Source organism: Triticum dicoccoides, chromosome 2A (genome assembly GCF_002162155.2).
Source record: "Triticum dicoccoides isolate Atlit2015 ecotype Zavitan chromosome 2A, WEW_v2.0, whole genome shotgun sequence".
Lineage (NCBI taxonomy): Eukaryota > Viridiplantae > Streptophyta > Magnoliopsida > Poales > Poaceae > Triticum > Triticum dicoccoides.
In genome coordinates, this window is record NC_041382.1 from 127,690,941 (window position 1) to 127,717,870 (window position 26,930).

General features: G+C 43.6%; 2 protein-coding genes and 1 long non-coding RNA gene across 4 annotated transcripts; all 3 read right to left on the reverse strand.

Annotated features, from left to right (window-relative positions):
- Window positions 1-1,004: 1,004 nt before the first annotated feature.
- On the reverse strand, window positions 1,005-2,286 carry LOC119353775. 2 transcript variants are annotated; one of them, XR_005170525.1, is made up of 3 exons: window positions 1,507-2,286; window positions 1,245-1,390; window positions 1,005-1,156 (listed from the first exon to the last, which is right to left on the reverse strand). It is a non-coding gene; the product is annotated as an uncharacterized LOC119353775 (long non-coding RNA). The 2 variants fall into 2 exon arrangements; XR_005170526.1 differs by having other exon boundaries at window positions 1,245-1,383; window positions 1,507-2,284.
- Window positions 2,287-4,750: 2,464 nt separating this feature from the next.
- Window positions 4,751-5,635, reverse strand: LOC119353774 (calmodulin-1-like). The gene has a single exon (XM_037620450.1). The coding sequence runs from the start codon at window positions 5,543-5,545 to the stop codon at window positions 5,270-5,272; it is 276 nt and encodes a 91-aa protein (XP_037476347.1). The 5' UTR covers window positions 5,546-5,635; the 3' UTR covers window positions 4,751-5,269.
- Window positions 5,636-7,657: 2,022 nt separating this feature from the next.
- On the reverse strand, window positions 7,658-11,945 carry LOC119353776 (protein WEAK CHLOROPLAST MOVEMENT UNDER BLUE LIGHT 1-like). The gene is made up of 3 exons (XM_037620451.1): window positions 11,751-11,945; window positions 9,896-10,505; window positions 7,658-9,698 (listed from the first exon to the last, which is right to left on the reverse strand). The coding sequence occupies exons 2-3, from the start codon at window positions 10,478-10,480 to the stop codon at window positions 7,902-7,904; spliced, it is 2,382 nt and encodes a 793-aa protein (XP_037476348.1). The 5' UTR covers window positions 10,481-10,505; window positions 11,751-11,945; the 3' UTR covers window positions 7,658-7,901.
- Window positions 11,946-26,930: the final 14,985 nt, after the last annotated feature.

Consider the following 26,930-nt stretch of genomic DNA (forward strand, 5'->3'; position numbering starts at 1 on the left):
TAGAAATGAACCTATTGATATGCAGCGGAAGGTAGACTACACTAGACAAGCCATAGTCAAGTAAGCAATGAAGTGAAAGCACGAAGACTATTAGCAGCTAGATAGTATGGATCAGGATGGAAGATAGTATGAAGCCAACCAACAACAGTCTTCACACGGTGAAGTCAATCAGATCATGCAAGCAGGCAATGACTTCACGAAGACAAACTGTAAGTAAAAAGAGGTAAGAGATAGAACCAGTTGCTTGGAGAGGACAAGGATTTGTTGGACCAGTTCTAGTTGCTGTGACAACCGTACGTCTGGTTAGGGAGGCTGAGATTTAACACAGAAGACCACGTCTTCACCTTATTCCCCTTGAGCTAAGGACACACAGTCCTCGCCCAATCACTCTGGTAAGTCTTCAAGGTAGACTTCCAAACCTTCACAGACTTCGTTCACCGGCAATCCACAATGACTCTTGGATGCTCAAAACGTGATGCCTAACCGGCTGGAGGATTCACGGTCCTCAAGTGTAATAAGTCTTCAGATCACGCAGACAGAAAGACTTCAGTGATGCCTAACACTCTTTGGCTCTGGGTGTTTTGGGCTTTGTCCTTGCAAGGATCTCTCTCTCAAATGCTTCATAGGTGGGTTGCTCTCAAACGACAAAAGCCGTTTACTAACTCTGAGCAGCCACCAATTTATGGTGTAGGGATGGGCTACTTATAGCCAGGAGGCAACCCGACCTAATTTGTCCGAAATGACCCTAGGTCACTAAGGAACTGACACGTGTCCAACGGTCAGATTTCAAACACACGCGGCAGCTTGACTTGGGCTACAAGTTAAGCTGACTCATCCAGCTCTGGATAAGATTTGCTCTCATTGTCTTCGCTCGAAGACATAGGATTTAGTTGAGCATCACATCAGTCACTCTGACTTTGTTCACTTGGACCCCACTTAACAGTACGGTGGTTCTTATGACTCAACAAAGAAGAAAAGGAACTACGAAACAACTATGTCTTCACACTCTATAGTCTTCACGTGATGTCTTCTCATGTCATAGTCTTCAATGTGAATATCTTCACAGAACACAATTGTCTTCAATGTCTTCACACATTTTTAGAGATCGTCTCTGATAGGTAAACCGAGTCAATGAGGGACTACTACCTGTGTTATCCTGCAATTCTCACAAACACATTAGTCTCTCAACCAAGTTTGTCGTCAATACTCCAAAACCAACTAGGGATGGCACTAGATGCACTTACAGTAGGGATCCAGGACGGGGGGCTCCGGTAGCGTGATGCAATAATGGGGCGGTACGGGACGGCCCGAATGGTCGAAGCAAGCCCTTTTATAGAAACGTCCGGCGGTGGAACGGTGGCGCAACAGCATCATCAGATTGGTCTGGAGACTTCCGGAGAGAGGGAGATAATCAAGAAGAGAACCATGGACCAAAGAGCACAACCGCTTGACTCTACACAGGATAAAACAAAAAACAAAAATCGCCAAGCGCACACGAAAGCATACCCCGCAAGGTCCCCTAGTAAATAGCGTGTCACCACCTCATTGGTCTGATTACCACTGTAAAAAAACTTAAAAAATTAGATAAAAGAAACCTGGCTAGATTTAGTATATTTAGATGTCCATGTCAATCTGGGATGTCGTCCTAGCCAAAACATTTGACATGCTTTATCTCAGTCTATCTCTATATCTTCTTCTTGTCCAAAATTAGTTCATCCGTACCTACACTATGCAATCTTCTCTATTTCTCCATCCCTTGACCAGAGATGGCTCGACCACAAATGACCTCATACATGGCAAGGTTGCATGCAGCCGGCGATCGACATTAGCATGATTGATTCGGTCGTGTAGCTCCTTAGACCTCTTACATAAAAAGATATCATAAGAGTATTATGCACATAAATGCTTTTGGAGGCCGAGCTTCATGGAGGTCTTCAAATACAAAATTCAAAACTTGTGAAAATTTATATTTTTACATTTCATAAAATTCTAAAAAAATTTACATAGAGAGATGAAGGCATAGTGCATAAGTGTGTAAATTTTTAGGATGAAATACATTGAAATGAGGGTTGTGCAAAAAAGATAAATCTGAGGATTTTTAACACATGATACTATTCATCTTCCTAGACCATGAATTTGTCTTTTTCGTACAGGTGACATTTCAACGTATTTCATCCTAAAATTTTACACAGATACGCCTCACATTCTTGTTTTACTTGTACAAATTTTTTCAGATTTTTTGAAACCAAAATTTTTTAATTTTGAATTTTTCAAAAAATCGGCCTCCATCGAGGCCGAGAGCCAAACATACATTCTCTATTATGCATTGCTATCTAAGTAAAATAATAATATGACGTGGCACTGTAATTAATGATGTGTGTGAGTTACAATAGCACATTGTGATACAATATCTAGCACATGAACCAAGAAAAGTTAATAAAATAAATCTGGGTCATAACTCAAATTGGGACTCTACCAATGAATTAATCACGTAACAGTTTGGGAGGAGTAGTTTATGATATTCCCCACTATGACAGGTCTTAGGTGTACCTAAGCTAGGTTCAGCTACCATACATGGGTAACCATCGATCAAAACTAAGGTTAAAAAAATGTTAACCAAATGCTTTGATAGTTTTGTCAAAAACTGAGAAACACTAAACTTTAAGAAAATAGAGCATGCACTACCCACACATTATAATATCCAGGTTTTCTGAAACTGTGTTGTAAAACTAGACCTAAGTCTAGCCATAGATTAAAGGAGATCAGCTAGCCATGCCTTGAAGATATTAATATATTTCCTCTTGATTCTATAGCTTAGCAAAGTAAAGCCTCCTTTCGTTTAGAGGAATCTTGTAGGAATTTCATAGGATAGGATTTCTATAGGAAAATTTCCTTTAGAGACCTTTGGTTTATGGAATGGAATCCTATTCCTATGGAGAAATTCTTCCTATCCTCCACATTTCATAGGAAAATAAACATTAGCCTAGGCTCAATGAAAAAATTCTATGTTGTAATCAAAGAGCATCTTCTTTCCTATTCCTACTCATAGGATTTGAGATACATGTCATCTCACTTCCTATGATTTTCCTATCCTGTGAACCAAAAGATCCTTTACATAGACGCCTTTCCAATTGCGCAAAGTTGGGTCCACAATTATGAAGATCTTGTTGATTCTTGACATCCATATGACCCAACCAGCAATGATAATAACCTTATTTATCCTATTCTTGGATCAACAAATGCATCCAACACTCAAAGGTTTGTGCCCCTGTTGGGATAGACAAAGTTCCATCACCTTTTAGAGAAGGGCTATCCTAGAAAAGATGATGCCAAATTTCTTTGTGCTAACATTGCAAAATGGCACAATTGTAGTTTTGCAGAACAAAATTATTTCTCAACAGTAAGTTTCTAGCATTGAATCTTTCTTGGAGTAATAACCAAAAAACACCCTAGTGTTTTTGGGCTTTGGGCTGAGAACTTCCCCAAATCCATTTGAAGTGAGGTGGAGCTGATTGAGCACCAATCATCATTTTATAACCCTTGACAATTGAAAATTTAGCATTACCTCGGATGTAGCTCTAGGTGTCATTTGAATTCCTATGATCATAAGAAGTGAGATTTGAACACAAGTCCTCGATTTGCAAGAATTCTTGATGTGCTTTAGTGGTGAGTGGCAAGTGAAAAAGATCCTCAAAAAATCATTACAAAGCATTGTTTCCACATTCAGATTAACATCCTTTGCAAAGGTAATTAAAAAGATGTCGAAACTGAACAAACAAGCAGTAGTATTCCAAATAGCAGTCCAGAAAAGCACACTTTTACCATCACCTAAATTAAATCTGGCCATTGTCTTGATATTTGCCTTTCACCCAAAAGAAAAACCTTGCATATGATTATCACGAAGAGAGCATGTGGTATAGTAGGACTCCTATATGAGTTAACCCAGGGCATGTCGTGCCCATTATAAAATTTGTGCAATTTCCTGGGCGAGCCTTGTTCTGAATGTTAATATTGATCACCTCGGGACCGCCTTGAATTTTTGCCATGCACACTTTGGACCAAGCAACAAGAGCATGTTATTACCATGCATGTCGAGAAAACAAAATCTGTCACCCATGTTGGGTAAAATCATCTTTAGCCACCTACTCAAATCACACACACACACCATCGTATATAGTGGTTGGTGCACATGTGGCTGAAGAGTAGGCCACTAACACTAATATATTTCCTGCTCCACTCTCCTTACTCCCCAAATCGGCAATCCTACCCCATGAGCCCCATTGATCCGATCCTATTCCCTCTAATCCCAGGACAAATATGGTGTTGGCTTGGTTGAAATATGAACCGAGTTTGAGCCAAGACTAGCTCGCTCGATTTTTACCTGATATAGCTAAAACTAACAGGGCAATTATGTTATCTTTGATAGATTCAATGAAATTAGAATAATCAATTACCTTTCTTTTTTGAAATGACTTGGTTGAGCACATGCGGACTCACCATGGCCACCAGTAGATGTATTGATTCATTTTCTTTCGATGTATTTGTGACAATTTAAGTTTGGTTGTAAACTTTGAGATTTTTATAAACTGTTTATTATTGGGGCATGTGATTCATTTGATTGTAAACTATAAACGTGTTTATTTTTAGTTAGACATATGCATGAAAAAATTTATACATTTGGTCCGCTCGGCAGCACTACCCATGCAAAAACAGAAGAGGTCGGAGGGCGCCTCTTTGGCTGACCCAAATAGAATCCAGACAAAACGGGTTCATGGAGTTGGCCTAAGGGGGCACAACATCAAATTCCATACACAAACATTCCATAATGAAGTAACTGCATAGTGGCGAACCTTAATTAAGTCTCCCGATTTTACACATATTATTCAGGAGAAGTTGGCATGTCAAGTTCAACCATATCATACGACGCTAGACAGGTACTGTACTATGGTGGTTGCTGGTACTTCCTCCATTTTAAAATATAGTGCACCCGCAATTTTTAAGGTCCAACTTTGACTATAAATTTAACCAATGAGATTGACTGCGGCGGGAGCAGAAGTTATACCAGTGAATTCGTATTCAAAAGAAGTTTTCAATTATATAATTTTTCCGGTATAATTTTTCCTTCCGCAGCAGTTGATCTCATTGATTAAATTTATGATTGAAGTTGAAGCACAAGAATAGAGAAAACACTATATTTTGAAACAAATGGAGTAGTTTTCATTCAGTAGGCCGAGATAAAAAAACCCATGGAGCCAGCCTAGGCAGGCGGCTACCAGGCAGAGATCCTCATGCCGAGATCCTTCTGCGCGAAGGCGACGAGGTTCTCCACCTCGGCGTCGTCGATGAAGCCGCTGTTGTCCCTGTCGGCGCGGCGGACGGCGCGGCCGGCCCTGAGGGTGGTGAACCAGCCGCCGCGGCGGCGGATGGCCTCGCGGAGCTCGTCCCTGCTGATCCGGCCGTCGCCGTCCGCGTCGAACTGCTTCAGCCACTCCTTGAACTCCGCCACCGTCATCTCCCGCTGCGAAGGTACCCCCCTGATCGCCATGACCGGCCGCGTTAGCAAGCTCGAGACCCTTACAGCTGCAGAGACGGGATGCTATGCTAGCTAAGGTGATGGATGGTGTGAGGGCCTCTCGCGGCTGCGCCTCCTTTTATAGTCGATCCGATCCGCGCAGCATCTCGTGGCTTTGTTCGTCTTCATCTGCAGGCTGCGAGGGGGCGCTGATCTGAATCTTATCAAGTTCTTGGTGGAGGGTGAGCTGAATTTTCAGGCATCGCATCGCTCTTTACACGCAGGGCTAGTCAGCAAGTGCGTGTCACACTCTTTCTCTGACGAATAAGTTTATGTGTATCACGTTGCGATCTTTTTCGAGAGACATATCACATTGGTCGATTCTTACACTTTGTCTGAATTTTCCAATAAAAACCATGCATTGCCTGCATTTTTTCTGATGTTTGGTGTAGCCGCGTAGGTGTGTGGTTATTTCATACTACTGCCAGATTATATTCCTATGCTTGCTTGCAGCAACGAGGCGTGGGAATAAATTCGAAGTGGGGGAAGTGGTAGGGCCTAGATGAAGTAGATTCTCCGTTGAAAGACCAATCCAAAAGGGGAACAAAAAGGAAGGAGATTCTACCAGAAGTTATTCCGTGCTGGCTTGCCAAACCTGCTTAGAGCATGGTTAATAATATAGCCAGCTGCTGGCTATATAGACATGCCATGTCATTAAGAATTAGCACTGTTAGTTACTCATACAATAGAGTTGGCTATAAGGTTGACTATAAGGATGCGTTCGGATCTCACCAGCGTTGGCCCTGCCAACGATTAGCACGCCAAATTTTTGGCGGAGGAATCGGCCGCCAACGCCTCGCCCAAAAATTGGTCACGTATTGAACGTGGATGTCCAATGGACTTGCGGCGCGCCAATAATTTGGAAACCATCCAAACAGACGCTAGCTTCGTAATCAACGACAATATATTGGTTCGGCGGACAGCGGCAGCAATCCAAACACACCCTAAGTCCACAACTTCTTTTCATTTTCTCTCTATCTCTCTCTTCTCATTAAATGCCTTTGCCTAGGAGCACGCGTAGAGGCGGGCTATTGCATGAGAGCCCACTTCTTCATTTTTTCTTTGCTCTCTCCTTCACATAGACAAAAATGCCATGTAAGCAGGCTTATAGCCCACTAGTGTACTTGCTCTTATCTTCTACTCCCTCTGTCCCATAATATAATAGCGTTTTTAACACTACTCCCTCTACTGCCAAACACCTGCTTATATCTAAATAGCTAATCCTCATTAACATATTTCTCTCAACATGCGAGCATGCCATCCCATCATTCAACATTCATGGGAAAGGCCCACCTAAACATGCAAGTATTCATAATAATAATCCACCCCAACATGCAAACATGCATGCATGGAAAATTCCATTCTATTATGCTATTAACATTTAATTCTTACATTCGTTCAAAAACTATCATTTTAAATATTTATGTTTCATATATAATCAAAACCTTATTCCCACAATAACGTGTGGGGCATCATCTAGTTTGATATAGTTCTGCCGTGCTTTTGTTACTGATGCTATAGCTTTGGCACAAGGACATGGTGTTACCAACTTCAGGTCTTCAGAGAAAACATGCTAGGATTAATCATGCCGGCATGGCCTCCCATTTATTCAGAGCTCAACAGTTGGGCTAAGATGTTGAAGGAGGACTACACCCAAACAAAAAGAATTGTAACCCATAAAAAAAAGGCACTGTCCTCGCAAGAGGAGGAAGATAACAGAACAGAACAGGACGTGGAGTTTCTACTCCCAGGAGCAAATGCTCCTGGTGTGAACAGTAAAATCAAATAAATTCAAAAAATCTGAAATTTTTTTGTGCCATACTTTCACAAATGTTTGTTGTGCCTACAAAATTTCATCGCAAAATCACACTGATGGAAGGCGTGGTAAAAAAAACAAAATCGATGCTCTGAAAATGTTACTTACAAAAGCATTTTGAAGCTCTGATTTTGTTTTTTTTTTGGCACGCCTTCCACCAATGTGATTTCGCAATGAAATTTTGCGTGCACATCAAACATTTGTGAAAGTATGTCACAAAAAAAATTCAGAATTTTTTGAACATTTTTTTTAGTTTTTTAATTTTACTATTCATACCAGGAGCATTTGCTCCTGGGTGTAGAAAGGTACTTCCGAACAGAACAGTGCTACATTCGAGCATTTTCCTCACAAAAACTATCCTGAGTTGCCCAAAGAATGATTTTTGTGGAAAAATACCCCCTGGGTTTATACCAACAAATTACAGCTTAAACAGAAACCAACTTACAAGACAAATTGAATAACTTATTACAGCAATGTACAGCTCGTCGATCCGCGCTTTTATGACCTGTTTTCTTATGTTTGTGCCGGGGTATTTCTCGACAAAAATGAGCCCATTCGAGGGAGAAACGACTTTTTCTTTCGCAACTTTCGGTTCGGAACATGGTCCTCGTAGCTACTGCCTGACATGTGCAGCCGTGAATCCTGCTCTTTCAGGTAAGGATCGACAAATGGGCTACTCACGGGGTTAACCGCACGCTTCGCGGCCTCCTGAATTTTCCGGCGCTGCTCATGGTCAGACCTCCATTTCCTCAGTTGCTGCTCAGCGGCGAGTTTCCCCTCGTTTGCCCTCTCGGCTCTCTCCAATGCAAGTTCAAGAGTTCTCTTCTTTTCATCCATCTCCTTTGTTGCTTCAGTTAGCCTGTCTAGGCTCTCTAATTCAGAGCCTTTCACGGACTCTACCTGTGCCAGCGCTTCTGTCACCTTCTCATTTGCCAGTTCTTCAGCGTCTTGTGCTTTCTTGCTAAGGGCGTAATACTCGCTTATAGGAAGCGTCACTCCTCTGGGAGAATCCTCGACGTCGCTGGCCTCTTTGCTTTCATTCAATGCTCGAACTGCCGCAAGTGCTAGCCTCTCGGACGCTTTGGATGCTTCTATTTCCTTCAGAACAGCACATAACCTGCTGCTTGTTGTAGTTGCAGCTGCTTTGGTTTGCTCAGTATCTTCCTTGGCTTTTCTCAGCTCCTCTTCTGCTGCTTGAGCTGCGTCCTTGGCATCCTCGGCCTCCTGAGCTGCTTGCTGCAACATCTTAGGGAGCTCCACCATTTTCTCTTGGGCATCTTCTTCCTTGGATCTCACAGATTCTATCTCTTTTTGAGTCCTGTTGAGCTCAGCTTCTAGTGAAGAAACTGCAATTGATGCCATCACTTCCCTCTGCTGCAATGAGTCAAGTGAAGCTTTCTCCCTGTCGAGCTCTGATCTGAGAGTTGTCGCCGCAACTCTTAACAATTTGGCCTCAGTTTTTGTATTTTCTATGTTTGCTTTAACCTCCTCGAGCTCTTTCTGTGTTGAAGCTAGAGTTTCCTTAATTGAGCTGCTAATTTGTCTAGCATCTTCAGACTCATGCTCCTTGGCAACTCCTAAAGCTTCTTTGCACAGTATACTCTCCACATAGTCTGCAAGCTCAGACTTGAGGCCATGCAACTTGCGCAAATTTGCTTCAAGATTCCTCTTCAAATCATTTTGGGACAGAAGCTTATTGTTCAGTTGTTGCACCTCCTCTTGTGCCTGGACCAACTCTCTATCCCAAGCAAGGCAATCTTGCTCTTTCGCCAGTACTGCGCCGATTCTACGTTCTTCAGCATCATGATGTGCAGCATGGGCCAACTCAAGAGATCCTTTAGCTGCAATCAGTTCTACAGTCAGCCCCTCCACTCGCTTCTCGATATCTTTCCCGGCGGCTAACACTTCTTCAGCCCTTTTGATTGCTCTGTCCCTTTCATTGACTAAGCTAGCATACTCTTCGTGTAATGTTCTCAGCTCCTCCTTTACTGATTTAAGTTCGGCAACAGATTTTTCGTGTCTTTCTTTTGCGACTTCCATTTGAGTCTTGGCTATTACACTAGAATCGTCAGCTACTCCCCGCTCAATTTCTTGCACCCTCAGTTGTGCAAGCTCAGAGTCCTGTTTTGCTTGAACTTCTTCCATCTGTGCTTTCTCCAGTTCATGCTTCAGCTCTTCTACAATTCTCTTAGTAGTCTCTAGTTCATCAAGTACCTGTGATTTAGCCATCTCTGCAGCTTCTAGTTCTTCTTTGCATTTTGGAATTTCTTTCTGAGCATTTTCAAGTTCAAGCTGTATGAACTTGCGTCTCTGCATAAAAAGGAAATTCCTTTAGAGTACTCTACATGATTAAAATTCAGCTATGTACTCTAAACTATGATAATCATGTAGTTGTGTACTTACATTATCTGATACTCCATAATGCAAATTCAGTTATGTACTCTAATCCTTGTGGAGTATCAGATAATGTATGAGCATATGTATGGCTAAGACTTGACAAGAATTACCTCCATCATCTGAACTTTGTGAGCTTTCCAATCAACGATTCCTCCAAACTTGGTAACAGCTTCTCTCACAGACTCAAAAGGCGCAGCAGTGTCAATAAGACCTTTATATGGACTTTCAGGTTTTGCTTCTGACTCTTCCATCACTTTTGGTTTTACAGCAATTTTTCTCTGAAAACGTGCCTTGTCTTCAACATGGTTCACTTCGACGGGATGTACTGAAGAAGAATGATCTGCCTGACCCTTCACCGAGTGTTTGGATTTCTCAGTTGGTACTGAATTTGAGAGCATTTCAGGACCTGCCCCTGTGGGGGAATTTGATTCCACGTCATGCTCTGCTACATCAGGATGAGACTCTGCCAATACTTCTGAGTGTGAAGATAACTCCGAATCATCGGCAGCAACTGGAAGGCCATTAGAGATACCCGATGTGGCTGCTTGAGCTGACTTTTCCATGTTTGCATTGATATTTTCGTGAACACCATTGCTACTGACTTCCAGAGTTGGTGAGTCCACACAAGTTTCTGGGATTTCTACCGGAGATGACTCTTTTGAGTTATTTTCTTCAGATGCATGAGTCGACTCCATTCCTTAGACCTCCGCAATGTTCGCTCCTAAAAATTGTGTAATGAAAGTGACGTTATGAGACCGAATTATAGCACAAAATTCAAGCAAGTAAGAGTACACTGCACTACATGTGGGAAGTAGCATTATCAGTATATTTTTTTCGAGTAGTATGGAATAAAACAATTGTGAAGCTGTCAAACAGTAGCCCAAAGTTATTTTGCAATGCCAAGTCTCTATCCATGTTCCAAGGGGAGCAGAGATAACAAAACTGCAATAACAATAGATAACTATGTGCAGCAACTGACCAAAAGAACTTTACTGATCCTGCCCTACATTCACTAATCATTGCCACCGACTGACACCGAACCTGCTTTCTGTCTGCAATAATTCAGCTACTTTTTGCACCCAACCGTATGTATGCATGACCTAAAACCATCTTTTCTAAATAAAAAGCGAAAGTAAGCAACCAAATAAAGCATGCCATTTTTATAGCTCCTAAAAATATGTCATAATGGACCAGATATAGCAGAAATCCTTGTCCCAGCACCATTATTATTTGCAGCAATTATGAGCGAAATCATTTCAATCATGTCCAGTTATAATTCCTTCAAATCATGGTCAGTCCTATGTGCATCAATCAAACCTGAATGTTTGACTTGCACAAGAAATTTCTCATCTCCGTACAGGCTCATATTTCGGCATGTCCTCATCATTAATTAGTAATCTAATCCTAACTAGTATAATATTATTACATGGTAAGATTGAACACGCTTGAGATTACAGAACTAACTGTACCTAGCAAGGTGAAATATTCAAGTTCTACTACTACTAAACTGGCTTTAAATACTTCCTCTGTAAAACAGAGAGTTTTTTTTATGGCAGTGGGGTCCTAGCGCTCTTCTTTCACGCAGTGACGTAAACACCCCAAAGAATGAAAATTCTTCCCGGACCGCCCATGATTTCATCGCACAACGAGACCGAGTAGTCCTACTAATCCATGGTATGAACTACAAGGGGAATTTCCATCTTTGGTTGGTTGCAACCTCGGTTCCAGACCAAAATTAGATTCTTCCTGCAACTGACTGTACACCCAAGAGAACGAAACCGACATGAAAAACCTCGAAAAATAAACATAAAAGCACCGCAAAATCGTCCAAGCCAGGGGAACAATCTCGCATCGGACGAAGAATCAAGAACTCGCACGCCGCCGCGGCCGTGCTCAAACAGGAAGGAAAGCACGGAGCCGCGGCGGGATTAATGGCAGATTGAGGCGGGAGGGGAGGAAGCTTACTCGATCGCGCGGGCGGAGGTCTTGCGGACGAAGCGATCGGGCCCTCCTTTGGCGGCGATTCGGATCTCCGCTCTTCGTGCGTGCTCGCGATTTTTGGCTTCCTTCTTTTCTTCTTCTCCTGTGAGGGGAGAGGAGAAGGAGAGGTGTGGTGTACGTGTGCTTGGGTTTTGTCCGGGCCCGTGAGTCCACTGGTCGGTCGGACACTTCACACCTGGGATTGATTACTGCGAGGAGCGGATGGACGGGACTCCCTTGTTTTGCAGAAAGCCCCTCTGGTTTTGTTGAATTATAAGAGAAGTGCCTGACCTAGGCCTTGCTGCAAAAGAGTGGATGAGATTTCTTGCAGAAATCGCCTCTTGTATGTTGAAACTTGAAACTATGGTATCCATTTGTTAGACTAGACGACTTTTCGAAGGATTGCTTTATGAAACTGGTTCTTGGATCTAGTACGGATTTTGGGGGCGGCCAATTGGTGGATAACCGTGGACTCGTTGTCTGCGGAGCAACTTCGAAAGATGTTCTACAACTTGTCTTATCAAGCATAATGTTTAGGAATTAGTAGTAGGATGAGTGGGTACGCTGACGCGTGTTGTATACAATTTGACACATATGTGAATACAGATCATATGATGTCGACGACACTTAACTGGGTATTGATCTAGAATTTTCAAGAAACACAAGGTGTCAAATGGAAAGGCTGATGGAGACTGTTACTGCTCCACATGGTATGCTAATTAAGTGCTTGGGTACTACTCTACTCTAGTTTAGTTACCATCGATCGAACTCGTGGCTTTGAATGAAACCTAAAACATTTCTAAATAGCACAACTCACAGGTATACAGTACTACTACTGCTAGAAGTACTACTTTGCAATAATTATACTCCGTAATTTATATCCTAAACTGGGGGTATTTGGCGTGGAAGGGGGAAAGGGAAGAGATTCCGGCAGCGAGGCTTTCGGCGAGCGACAACGGCGACCTGACGCGATGCATCCTCCGCCCGTTCCCGCTAAGATTGGGACGTAGCCGGATGAGCGTGACGTGGTGGAGGCTGGTCGTGGAGCCGTTGGACTTTGGAGGTGACACCTGCAACTCTGCAGCGGAGGCAGAAATTATTCAGGATGGCCCACATTTTTGCGCTGCGAAAGCCTCCGACGCTAGTTTATGTGCTTACCTGGCTAGATTAGGCTCCAGCGAACACGTTCTCGTCGGCACGCGGAACAGCCCGTCCCCGTCGCGGTCGTGGAGCCTGTGACCGGAGTAGCAAACAAGCCGTAACGATCCGGCGGCAAGTGGCGACGGCGGGCCGGCGACACGCATGTGGACGCGGAGCTGACACGGCCGGAGGGGGGAGGCGGCGACGGCGCGGATTGGATGGATGGATGGCTCCGGCGCGGTCCGCGTGCTCCAGCCTCCGGCTTGAAGCGAGAGGCGGGGGAACACGAGGAGGCCGTGCGATGCCCCAGCTACACCACCGCACCGCACACGGCCGCCTCCTGGTCCCCCGTGCCGTGGCCCCGGTGTGTAAAAAGCGGGTCCTTTTTCAGAGTCTGGAAGCGGATTCAGAAAAAGGGTCGACGGTCCTGTAGCGCGGACAGTCGGAAAGAAGCTGCAGGGGAATGGGGACTGTGCGCTGCAGCAACCTTTGTTCGTTAGCTGACGGTGTGCCATGTAGAGGTCGGCACGTCCCGTGGGGTGGGGTAGCATTCCTCTCTCCGGATTCTGGTTAAATGCTCCTAAATGCTGGCGGTCCATCCAGTCGGCCCATTAAGGACGGCATTTGCTAGTGCTAGTAGTTGATTCTGGTGACCAGACCGGAGCTGCCATCTAATCGAAATTTCTTTGTTGGAACTGTCGTGGTTCGGGTAAGGCCGTGACAGTTTGAGGGGATCATGCTGTCGAGAACAAATTTGCCCCGACTGTGTTGTGCATCTCTTTGTTCGTTAGTAGTTGGTTCTAAATAAAAGTACTCCTTTTATAATGAAATATAAGATCGTTTAAATCACTATTATTACTTTAGTGATCAAACTACACTTGAAATTAAAAAGGCATACAAAAACTAGATTGAGGGTTGTCGCCGTCTTCAGTCGCCGTCGTCGTCGTTCTCATCGTCCTTGGATTGCAGACAGAAATGTTTGAGTTACAAGTTCAATGAATATCTAATGAGTATAATGTTTTGAGTAGATGTGATCAAACTATGTATGACATGATGAGGTCAAAGATGAAACTAATCGATTTGCCAATATACTTTTAAATGTGATGCTTTTTTTGCGAGAAAACTTTCGATCTATTCATCAAATGTCAAGATAATACAAAGAACACCAGAAGTAAGAATTACATGCAGGTCCGTACACCATCTAGCGACGACTACAAGCACTGGAGCGAGCTGAAGGAATGCCACCGTCATGGCCCCTTCCTCATCGGAGCCGGACAAACATTATTGTAGTAGACAATCGGAAAGTCGTCGTGCTAAGGCCTCATAAGACCAGCGCATCAGAACAACAACCGTCGTTGATGAAGAGACTATGGCTTTACACTGAAAAGGAGCACCATCAAATCTATAAGATAAATGCTACTTTGTAAGTTATCCCAAACAGTTGGGTATTCCTCTATCACGACGTTGGAGCAAAGTCTTTTGCCATAAAGTGCCGAAATTTTGAAGACAATATTTTCTGCAAAAGAGTAAGTGGGAGGACAATGCAAATCGACGAGATTGCAGAATCTTTGTGATTAGGTCAAAGAAATGCTACATGTGGTTCTTAAATTTCTTACCGCGACTGATACAGAACCCTCTACATAAGATATAAAGACTTCGGTCGAATATGCAGTTGAACTGTATAGGTCGGAAAAAAATTCGTACAGACCTTCAGGGTGTGCAGACAAAATATTATTAAACAAATAATGAACTTATATTCACAGAGAAACGTTGATGGGCCCTGACTCCAAAAAATTGGCTATGTGTCAAAATAATCCAAGATAGTATTCATACACATAATTCAAGTATAAAACTTGATGAACCCTTCGGAAGACTTTGAGTCTAAAGAATAGTATAGATCTATAAACAGACAGATATATCAATGTTTTATAGTGTTTGAATTGTTAAAAATAGTTTATGAGAAGAACAAGGAATTGACTATGATAAGATTGTCTCATCATAACAATACTTACAGTCAAGTGCAGGTTAAACTAGCAATTACTAAATATTTCAATTATGAGATAATAGATGGATGTCAAAATGATTCCTGTGAGATAAAAACAGAACCAAGGTTGTATGTTTGATACGGTCCAAGATAATTTTGTCGATCAATAGGATGCTAGTAAGTGTGCAAACTTTGAGAGATCCTATATGAGTTAGAATCTTCGTGTTGATGAAATGATCATCGAGGAAAGCGAAGATGCTTGTATTTACAAGAAAGAAAATGGGAGCATGATAATATTTTCTAAACACTATATGTGCTTAACACATTGTTGATTGGAAATTATATATTTTTTGACACGAATTAAGTATATATTGAAACTATTTTTTAGTAAAGTACTTACGCAATATATAGTCCTGGTATTAAGCATAATGATCAATGGGATAGTAGTGTCTAATTGGGCTTAGCCAAAATACACATTGACAGAACCTAAAGTGGTTTAGTATCAAATACGCAAGAAGAGTTTCTTGTCAAAGTCACATGGAAGGAGTTTTAACCAAGAATCAGTATCATGAAACACTAATGAGCTAAATACATGATTTTGATCGCACTTGTGTTAAATATGTTTCATGGTATGTCAACAACCAGATCTGTCCAGTACTCCAAATAAGTTGTGAGTAAAGTTATCAGAATGGTCAAAAAAATTATCATAGGACAACAATGAAATATACTTAAGTACCGATGACATGTTTCTCGCATATGGAGAAGATGAAGAGATTGTTGTAAGGATTTACATCAATACATATTCATTGTAAGTAGTACACCGACAAAAGATCTTCATCGGTGCTCCAAGTGATTTTTGGTTTCAGTTAAAATATTTATGGTGGCACGGTAAGTTGAAATTGATCCAAAAAAGTTATTATGGTGAATTCTATAACAGAGGGCTGAGTATATTGTCACTCTAGAAGCAATAATATAGGGTGATGAATCAAAGGTTCATCTATGAACTTGGTATGGTTTCTAGATGATTGTGCCAATGAAACATTGTTCTCAATAGTGGTTCCATACCTTAGTCTAATGAATAAAAGGTTCTGCCAGTGATTCAATATATACAAAGCCTGTTTCACAGAAATTATGAATTCTTGTGAAAACTGTTGGGTTTCGTAGCAGAAATTTAAAATTTTCTACGCATCACCAAGATCAATCTATGGAGTCATCTAGCAACGAGGGGAAGAGGAGTGCATCTACATACCCTTGTAGATCGCGAGCGGAAGCGTTCAAGAGAACGGGGATGATGGAGTCGTACTCGTCCTGATACAAATCACAGATGATCCTAGCGCCGAACGGACGGCACCTCCGCGTTCAACACACGTACGGAGCGAGGACGTCTCCCGCGCCTTGATCTAGCAAGGAAGAGGGAGAGGTTGAGGAAGAGGGATCCAACAGCAGCACGACGGCGTGGTGGTGGTGGAGCAGCAGTACTCCGCAGAGCTTCGCCAAGCTCTTGCGGAGGAGGAGAGGTGTTGGGGAGGGGAGGGGCTGCGCCTTGGATGTGGTGTGCAGCCCTCCCCTTGCCCCTCTATTTATAGGGGAAGGAGGAAGGGGGCGTCCCCCTCTAGATGAGATCTAGAGGGGGGGCGGCCAAGGGGAGGGGGCTTGGCCCCCAAGCAAGGGGGGTGCCCCCCTTAGGGTTTCCCCCCACCCCTAGGCGCATGGGCCCAAGGGGGGATGCGCCCAGCCCATGTAGGGCTGGTTCCCTTTCCTCTATGGCCCATTAGGCCCTCCGAGAGAGGTGGCCCCTACCGGTGGACCCCCGGAACCCCTCCGGCGGCCCCGGTACAATATCAATATGCCCCCGAACCTTTCCGGTGACCGTATGATAACTTCCTACATATAAATCTTCACCTCCGGACCATTCCGGAACTCCTCATGACGTACGGGATCTCATCCGGGACTCCGAACAACATTCGGTAATCACATACAAGTCTTCCTAATAACCCTAGCGTCATCGAACCTTAAGTGTGTAGACCCTACGGGTTCGGGAACCATGCAGACATGACCGAGACAACTCTCCGGCCAATAACCAACAGCGGGATCTGGATACCCTTGTTGGCTCCCACATGTTCCACGATGATCTCATCGGATGAACCACGATGTCGAGGATTCAAGCAATCCCGTATTTAATTCCCTTTGTCAATCGGTACATTACTTGCCCGAGATTCGATCGTCGGTATCCCAATACCTTGTTCAATCTCGTTACCGGCAAGTCACTTTACTCGTTCCATAATGCATGATCACGTGACCCACTACTTAGTCACACTGAGCTCATTATGATGATGCATTACCGAGTGGGCCCAGAGATACCTCTCCGTCATACGGGGTGACAAAACCCACTCTCGATTCATGCCAACCCAACAGACACTTTCGAAGATACCTGTAGTGTACCTTTATAGCCACCCAGTTACGTTGTGACGTTTGGTACACCCAAAGCACTCCTACGGTATCTGGGAGTTACACAATCTCATGGTCTAAGGAAATGATACTTGACACTTAGAAAAGCTCTAGCAGATGAACTACACGATCTTGTGCTATGCTTAGGATTGGGTCTTGTCCATCACATCATTCTCCTAATGATGTGATCCCGTTATCAATGACATCCAATGTCCATGGTCAGGAAACCGTAACCATCTATTGATCAACGAGCTAGTCAACTAGAGGCTCACTAGGGACATGTTGTGGTCTATGTATTCACACATGTATTACGATTTCCGGATAACACAATTATAGCATGAACAATAGAAAATTATCATGAACAAGGAAATATAATAATAACCATTTTATTATTGCCTCTAGGGCATATTTCCAATAGTCTCCCACTTGCACTAGAGTCAATAATCTAGTTACATTGTGATGAGTCGAACACCCATAGTGTTCTGGTGTTGATCATGTTTTGCTCGAGGAAGAGGTTTAGTCAACGGATCTGCGACATTCAGGTCCGTATGCACTTTACAAATATCTATGTCTCCATTTTGAACATTTTCACGAATGGAGTTGAAGCGACGCTTGATATGCCTGGTCTTCCTGTGAAACCCGGGCTCCTTGGCAAGGGCAATAGCTTCAGTGTTGTCACAGAAGAGAGTCATCGGGCCTGACGCATTGGGAACAACTCCTAGGTTGGTAATGAACTCCTTCACCCAGATTGCTTCTTCTGCTGCCTCCGAGGCTGCCATGTACTCCACTTCACATGTAGATCCCGCCACGACGCTTTGCTTGCAACTGCACCAACTGACTGCCCCACCATTCAAAATATACACGTATCCGGTTTGTGACTTGGAGTCATCCAGATCTGTGTCGAAGCTAGCATCGATGTAACCCTTTACGACGAGCTCTTCGTCACCTCCATAAACGAGAAACATATCCTTAGTCCTTTTCAGGTACTTCAGGATATTCTTGACCGCTGTCCAGTGTTCCATGCCGGGATTACTTTGGTACCTTCCTACCAAACTTACAGCAAGGTTTACATCAGGTCTGGTACACGGCATGGCATACATAATAGACCCTATGGCCAAGGCTTAGGGGACGACACTCATCTTTTCTCTATCTTCTGCCGTGGTCGGGCATTGAGCCATGCTCAATCTCGTACCTTGCAATACAGGCAAGAACCCCTTCTTGGACTGATCCATATTGAACTTCTTCAATATCTTGTCAAGGTACGTACTCTGTGAAAGACCAATGAGGCGTCTCGATCTATCTCTATAGATCTTGATGCCTAATATATAAGCAGCTTCTCCAAGATCCTTCATTGAAAAACACTTGTTCAAGTAGGCCTTTATGCTTTCCAAGAATTCTATATCATTTCCCATCAATAGTATGTCATCCACATATAATATGAGAAATGCTACAGAGCTCCCACTCACTTTCTTGTAAACAGAGGCTTCTCCATAAGTCTGCGTAAACCCAAACGCTTTGATCATCTCATCAAATCGAATGTTCCAACTCCGAGATGCTTACACCAGCCCATAGATTGAGCGTTGGAGCTTGCACACCTTGTCAGCATTCTTAGGATCGACAAAACCTTCCGGCTGCATCATATACAATTCTTCCTTAAGGAAACCATTAAGGAATGCCGTTTTGACGTCCACTTGCCATATCTCATAATCATAGAATGTGGCAATTGCTAACATGATTCGGATGGACTTCAGCTTCGCTACGGGTGAGAAAGTCTCATCGTAGTCAACCCCTTGAACATGTCGATAACCCTTAGCGACAAGCCGAGCCTTAAAGATGGTCACATTACCATCTGCGTCTGTCTTCTTCTTAAAGATCCATTTATTTTCTATGGCTCGCCGATCATCGGGCAAGTCAGTCAAAGTCCATACTTCGTTTTCATACATGGATCCTATCTCGGATTTCATGGCTTCTAGCCATTTGTCGGAATCTGGGCCCGCCATCGCTTCTTCATAGTTTGAAGGTTCACCATTGTCCAACAACATGATTTCCAGGACAGGGTTGCCGTACCACTCTGGTGCGGAATGTGTCCTTGTGGACCTACGAAGTTCAGTAGCAACTTGATCTGAAGTTTCATGATCATCATCATTAACTTCCTCTCTAGTCGGTGCAGGCACCTCAGGAACATTTTCCTGAGCTGTGCCACTCTCTGGTTCAAGAGGCAATACTTCATCAAGTTCTACTTTCCTCCCACTTACTTCTTTCGAGATAAACTCTTTCTCTAGAAAGGATCCATTCTTGGCAACAAAGATCTTGCCTTCGGATCTGAGGTAGAAGGTATACCCAATAGTTTCTTTAGGTTATCCTATGAAGACGCATTTTTCCGATTTGGGTTCGAGCTTTTCAGGTTGAAGTTTCTTCACGTAAGCATCGCATCCCCAAACTTTTAGAAACGACAGCTTAGGTTTCTTCCCAAACCATAATTCATACGGTGTCGTCTCTACGGATTTCGACGGAGCCCTATTTAAAGTGAATGCGGCAGTCTCTAAAGCATAGCCCCAAAATGACAACGGTAGATCGGTAAGAGACATCATAGATCGCACCATATCTAATAGAGTGCGATTACGACGTTCGGACACACCATTACGCTGAGGTGTTCCAGGCGGTGTGAGTTGTGAAACTATTCCACATTTCCTTAAGTGCGTGCTAAATTCGTGACTCAAATATTCTCCCCCACGATCTGATCGCAAGAACTTGATTTTCCTGTCATGTTGATTCTCAACCTCACTCTGAAATTCCTTGAACTTTTCAAAGGTCTCAGACTTGTGTTTCATTAAGTAGACATACCCATATCTACTCAAGTCATCAGTGAGGGTGAGAACATAATGATAGCCACCGCGAGCCTCAACACTCATTGGACTGCACACATCAGTATGTATGATTTCCAATAAGTTGGTTGCTCGCTCCATTGTTCCGAAGAACGGAGTCAATAATAATAAACCATTGACCAGCGGGGCATGACCATAAAACATATCTCTCATATAAATAGAACAACCATTATTCTCGGATTTAAATGAGTAGCCATCTCGTATTAAACGAGATCCTGATACAATGTTCATGCTCAAAGCTGGCACTAAATAACAATTATTGAGGTTTAAAACTAATCTCGTAGGTAAATGGAGAGGTAGCGTGCCGACGGTGATCACATCGACCTTGGAACCATTCCCGACGCGCATCGTCACCTCGTCCTTCGCCAGTCTCCGCTTATTCCGCAGCTCCTGTTTTGAGTTACAAATATGAGCAACCGCACCGGTATCAAATACCCAGGAGCTACTATGAGTACTAGTAAGGTACACATCAATAACATGTTTATCACATATACCTTTGGCGTTGCCGGCCTTCTTGTCCGCTAAGTACTTGGGGCAGTTCCGCTTCCAGTGACCACTTCCCTTGCAATAAAAACACTCAGCCTCAGGCTTGGGTCCATTCTTTGGCTTCTTCTCGGCAGCTTGCTTACCGGGCGCGGCAACTCCCTTGCTGTCCTTCTTGAAGTTCTTTTTACCCTTGCCTTTCTTGAACTTAGTGGTTTTATTCACCATCAACACTTGATGTTCCTTTTTGATTTCCACCTCCGCTGATTTCAGCATTGAATATACCTCAGGAATGGTCTTTTCCATCCCCTGCATATTGAAGTTCATCACAAAGCTCTTGTAGCTAGGTGGGAGCGACTGAAGGATTCTGTCAACGACCGCATCATCCGGGAGATTAACTCCCAGTTGAGACAAGCGGTTGTGCAACCCAGACATTTTGAGTATGTGCTCGCTGACGGAACTATTCTCCTCCATCTTACAACTGTAGAACTTGTCGGAGACTTCATATCTCTCGACCCAGGCATGAGCTTGGAAAACCATTTTCAGCTCTTGGAACATCTCATATGCTCCGTGTTGCTCAAAACGCTTTTGGAGCCCCGGTTCTAAGCTGTAAAGCATGCCGCACTGAACGAGGGAATAATCATCAGCACGGGACTGCCAAGCGTTCATAACGTCTTGGTTTGCTGGGGGTGGTGCTTCACCTAGCGGTGCTTCAGGACATATGCTTTCTTGGCAGCTATGAGGATGATCCTCAAGTTCCGGACCCAGTCCGTATAGTTGCTACCATCGTCTTTCAGCTTGGTTTTCTCTAGGAACGCGTTGAAGTTGAGGACAACATTAGCGTGGGCCATTTGATCTACAAGACATATTGTAAAGATTTTAGACTAAGTTCATGATAATTAAGTTCATCTAATCAAATTATTTAATGAACTCCCACTCAGATAGACATCCCTCTAGTCATCTAAGTGATACATGATCCGATTCAACTAGGCCATGTCCGATCATCACGTGAGACGGACTAGTCATCATCGGTGAACATCTTCATGTTGATCGTATCTTCTATACGACTCATGTTCGACCTTTCAGTCTTCCGTGTTCCAAGGCCATGTCTGTACATGCTAGGCTCGTCAAGTCAACCTAAGTGTTTTGCGTGTGTAAGTCTGGCTTACACCCGTTGTATGCGAATGTTAGAACCTATCACACCCGATCATCATGTGGTGCTTCGGAACAACGGACCTTAGCAATGGTGCACAGTTAGGGGGAACACTTTCTTGAAATTATTGTGAGGGATCATCTTTATGCTACCGTCGTTCTAAGCAAATAAGATGTAAAACATGCTAAACATCACATGCAATCAAATAGTGACATGATATGGCCAATATCATTTTGCTCCTTTTTGATCTCCATCTTCGGGGCGCCATGATCATCGTCGTCAGCAGCATGACACCATGATCTCCATCATCGTGTCTTCATGAAGTTGTCTCATCAACTATTACTTCTACTACTACGGCTAACGGTTAGCGATAAAGTAAAGTAATTACATGACGTATAAGTTGACACGCAAGTCATAAATAAATTAAGACAACTCCTATGGCTCCTGCCGGTTGTCATACTCATCGACATGCAAGTCGTGATTCCTATTACAAGAACATGATCAATCTCATACATCACATATATCATTCATCACATCCTTTCGGCCATATCACATCACACGGCATATGCTGCAAAAACAAGTTAGACGTCCTCTAATTGTTGTTGCAAGTTTTTACGTGGCTGCTATAGGTTTCTAGCAAGAACGTTTCTTACCTACGCCAAAACCACAACGTGATATGCCAATTTCTATTTACCCTTCATAAGGACCCTTTTCATCGAATCCGATCCGACTAAAGTGGGAGTGATAGACACCTGCTAGCCACCTTATGCAACTAGTGCATGCCAGTCGGTGGAACCAGTCTCACGTAAGCGTACATGTAAGGTCGGTCCGGGCCACTTCATCCCACAATGCCGCCGAATCAAGATAAGACTAGTAACAGCAAGTAAATTGACAAAATCGATGCCCACAACAACTTGTGTTCTATTCGTGTATAGAAACTACGCATAGACCTATCTCTGATACCACTGTTGGGTTTTGTAGGAGAAATTTAAAATTTTCTATGCATCACCAAGATCAATCTATGGAGTCATCTAGCAACAAGGGGAAGAGGAGTGCATCTGCATACCCTTGTAGATCGCGAGCGGAAGCGTTCAATAGAACGGGGATGATGGAGTCGTACTCGTCGTGATCCAAATCACCGATGATCCTAGCGCCGAACGGACGACACCTCCGCGTTCAACACGCGTACGGAGCGAGGACGTCTCCCGTGCCTTGATCCAGCAAGGAAGAGGGAGATGTTGAGGAAGAGGGCTCCAACAGCAGCACGACAGCGTGGTGGTGGTGGAGCAGCAGTACTCCGGCAGGGCTTCGCCAAGCTCTTGCGAAGGAGGAGAGGTGTTGGGGAGGGGAGGGGCTGCGCCGTGGATGTGGTGTGCAGCCCTCCCCTTGCCCCTCTATTTATAGGGGAAGGAGGAAGGGGGCCGGCCCCCTCTAGATGAGATCTAGAGGGGTGGCGGCGGCCAAGGGGAGGGGGCTTGCCCCCCAAGCAAGGGGGGCGCCCCCTTAGGGTTTCCCCCCAACCCTAGGTGCATGGGCCCAAGGGGGGATGCGCCTAGCCCATGTAGGGCTGGTTCCCTTTCCTCTACGGCCCATTAGGCCCTCCGAGAGAGGTGGCCCCTCCCGGTGGACCCCCGGAACCCCTCCGGTGGCCCCGGTACAATACCGATATGCCCCGAACCTTTTCGGTGACCGTATGATAACTTCCTACATATAAATCTTCACCTACGGACCATTTCAGAACTCCTCGTGATGTCCGGGATCTCATCCGGGACTCCGAACAACATTCAATAATCACATACAAGTCTTCCTAATAACCCTAGTGTCATCGAACCTTAAGTGTGTAGACCCTACGGGTTCGGGAACCATGCAGACATGACCGAGACAACTCTCCGGCCAATAACCAACAGCGGGATCTGGATACCCATGTTGGCTCCCACATGTTCCATGATGATCTCATCGGATGAACCACGATGTCGAGGACTCAAGCAATCCCGTATTCAATTCCCTTTGTCAATCGGTACGTTACTTGCCCGAGATTCGATCGTCGGTATCCCAAGACCTCGTTCAATCTCGTTATCGGCAAGTCACTTTACTCGTTCCATAATGCATGATCCCATGACCCACTACTTAGTCACACTGAGCTCATTATGATGATGCATTACCGAGTGGGCCCAGAGATACCTCTCCGTCATACGGAGTGACAAATCCCAGTTTCGATTCATGGCAACCCAACAGACACTTTCGAAGATACCTGTAGTGTACCTTTATAGCCACCCAGTTACGTTGTGATGTTTGGTACACCCAAAGCACTCCTACGGTATCCGGGAGTTGCACAATCTCATGGTCTAAGGAAATGATACTTGACACTTAGAAAAGCTGTAGCAGACGAACTACACGATCTTGTGCTATGCTTAGGATTGGGTATTGTCCATCACATCATTCTCCTAATGATGTGATCCCGTTATCAATGACATCCAATGTCCATGGTCAGGAAACCGTAACCATCTATTGATCAATGAGCTAGTCAACTAGAGGCTCACTAGGGACATGTTGTGGTCTATGTATTCACACATGTATTATGATTTCCGGATAACACAATTATAGCATGAACAATAGACAATTATCATGAACAAGGAAATATAATAATAACCATTTTATTATTGCCCCTAGGGCATATTTCCAACAAAAACATGATAGATGCATAGAAATGCAAATGATACACACAGATCTGAGGTCGTCAAGATCTGATAGGATGAAGGCTATACCACATGCAAAGCATGTTCAAATACCGGATTGCCATTGGTGTTAAAAATGTGCTAACTAAATTATTGACTCTAGTTCAAGTGGGAGACTGTTGGAAATATGCCTAGAGACAATAATAATGTACTATTATATTTCATGCTATAACTACTATGATCCTGGAATATTTGATTAAGTGGAAAACTCATATGCACGTGTGGAATGATAAACGATAAAGAATAGGTTCCTAATCTTGCCTCTAAGACTGGTTCAAGTGTTGTTGGTGATCATGTTTTCCGGATCTTAGGATATCGTTAAGTGTAACGATAGTCCTACAACAACATTAAGAGTATGCCTTTAGAAGAACGATCATATTGAATTTACCCATACTTGTTTGTTATACTTTGAGATAATATCGTCTGAAATCAATTATTATAACAAGGAGTGTTAACATGTGTTTTTAGTTCCTCAGACCATAAGAGTATCATAGTCACTTCCTACCGTACGGTGGACTTTAGGGTTTCTCAAACGTCATCTGTAACTAGGTGATAAGAATAATAACTTACAGGTACATCTGAAAGTTTGATAAGGGACTAGATAGCTCGAGAGTGGGATTTTCTCATCCGACGATGGATAGATATTCTTAGGGCCCTCTCGGTGTGATGGCATCCATCATTTTCTGGCCAGACATATGTGACTATGTCACAGGGATGCCGGAACATATCAACGAGAAAGAAGAACAAAACCGGTAACAAGGGTGACGGTATAGTGAGGATGTGTATGACTCGGGAGGATACCGATGCTTCTCAGGTTTTGTAAAGTATCGGAAGCAAAGGGAACATCACATGATAACCAAAGGGTTCACTTGAATGTCATTCGTGTAATCATAGGGATCGATATGGACGTCCGCGGCTCCTCTATCGGTCATTGAACAAAGGAGTTTCGTTCATGTCTATGATTTACTGAACCTACGGGGTCACAAGATTAAGGTAATCATGATCTGCCGAGTGTTAGTAGAACATAGTATCAAGGTATTATTTTTTGAAATTGTTTCATTAATATTAGGAATAGTTTCAAGAGGAATCGAAAGTGTTTTGGGGTCAGTGGAAGGGTTTTGGAGTTTATCGGGCAATACCGGGTATTACCGATAAATAATATATAGGTGAAAAATATTTCCAGAGATATTAAATTATTTATAATATGCTCTAGTAATTGTTGGAGGGTTTTTATATTTAGTTTAATATCAACCGGCCTTAAAAGGGCTAGTGGTGGAAGGAATATTAGGCCCACCATGGCCCAATAGGAAAGGCTCCCCACTTTTCCAAGTGGGGAGGCCGAATTGGAGTGGCCCCCTTGGTCGGCGCACCAAAGAGGGGCTTTCCCTCCTTGGTGGCAGCCCCGCCCTTCCCCTCTAATCTATATATACATGAGGCGTTGGCCCTTTTCTATACACAAGTTTTGGAGTCTCTTCTAGTTCATCTAGTTCTAGTTGGTCCTAGTTGACTAATCAGAGTTAGACCTAGTTCCTCTAATCCTCATAATTAGAAGCCCAGTGTGGTTCTAGCAACCTCCCTCTAATTCTCTGGTGACGATTAGCTTTGGGCGGTGAAGCGCTGCCGGGTCGTGAAGATCGTACGCTTGCAACCAAGTAAAGAGGTCGTGCTTTCGGTCTTCCTTTCGAGGGATCCTTCGAGGGCGGTTCGTGGGATCGTCATCAACGGTTCGAGGGACTCCAAGTACGATCTACACCAACTCGTCTACTTCCAATGCACTCCAGAGTCGGTAATTGAGAGAGGAAAGGGTGATGCAGCAAAGTAGAGCAAGTATTTCCCTCAGTTTTGAGAACCAAGGTATCAATCCAGAAGGAGACAACACACAAGTCACCGAATACCTGCACAAACAAACAACAAATTGCACCTAACACGATAAAGGGGTTGTCAATCCCTTCACAGTTACTTGCAAAAGTGAGATCTGATAGAGATAGATAAACGGTAAAGTAAATATTTTTGGTATTTTTGGTCTATGGATCGGAAAGTAAAAGATTGCAAAAAAGAGTAAAACAGAAACTAATATTGTAGATCGGAAACTTATATGATGGAAAATAGACCCGGGGCCATAGGTTTCACTAGAGGCTTCTCTCAAGATCGAAAATATTATGGTGGGTGAACAAATTACTACCGAGCAATTGATAGAAAAGTGCAAAGTTATGACGATATCTAAGGCAATGATCATGAATATAGGCATCACGTCCGTGTCAAGTAGATTGAAACAATTCCGCATCTACTACTATTACTCCACACATCGACCGCTATCCAACATATGCATCTAGAGTA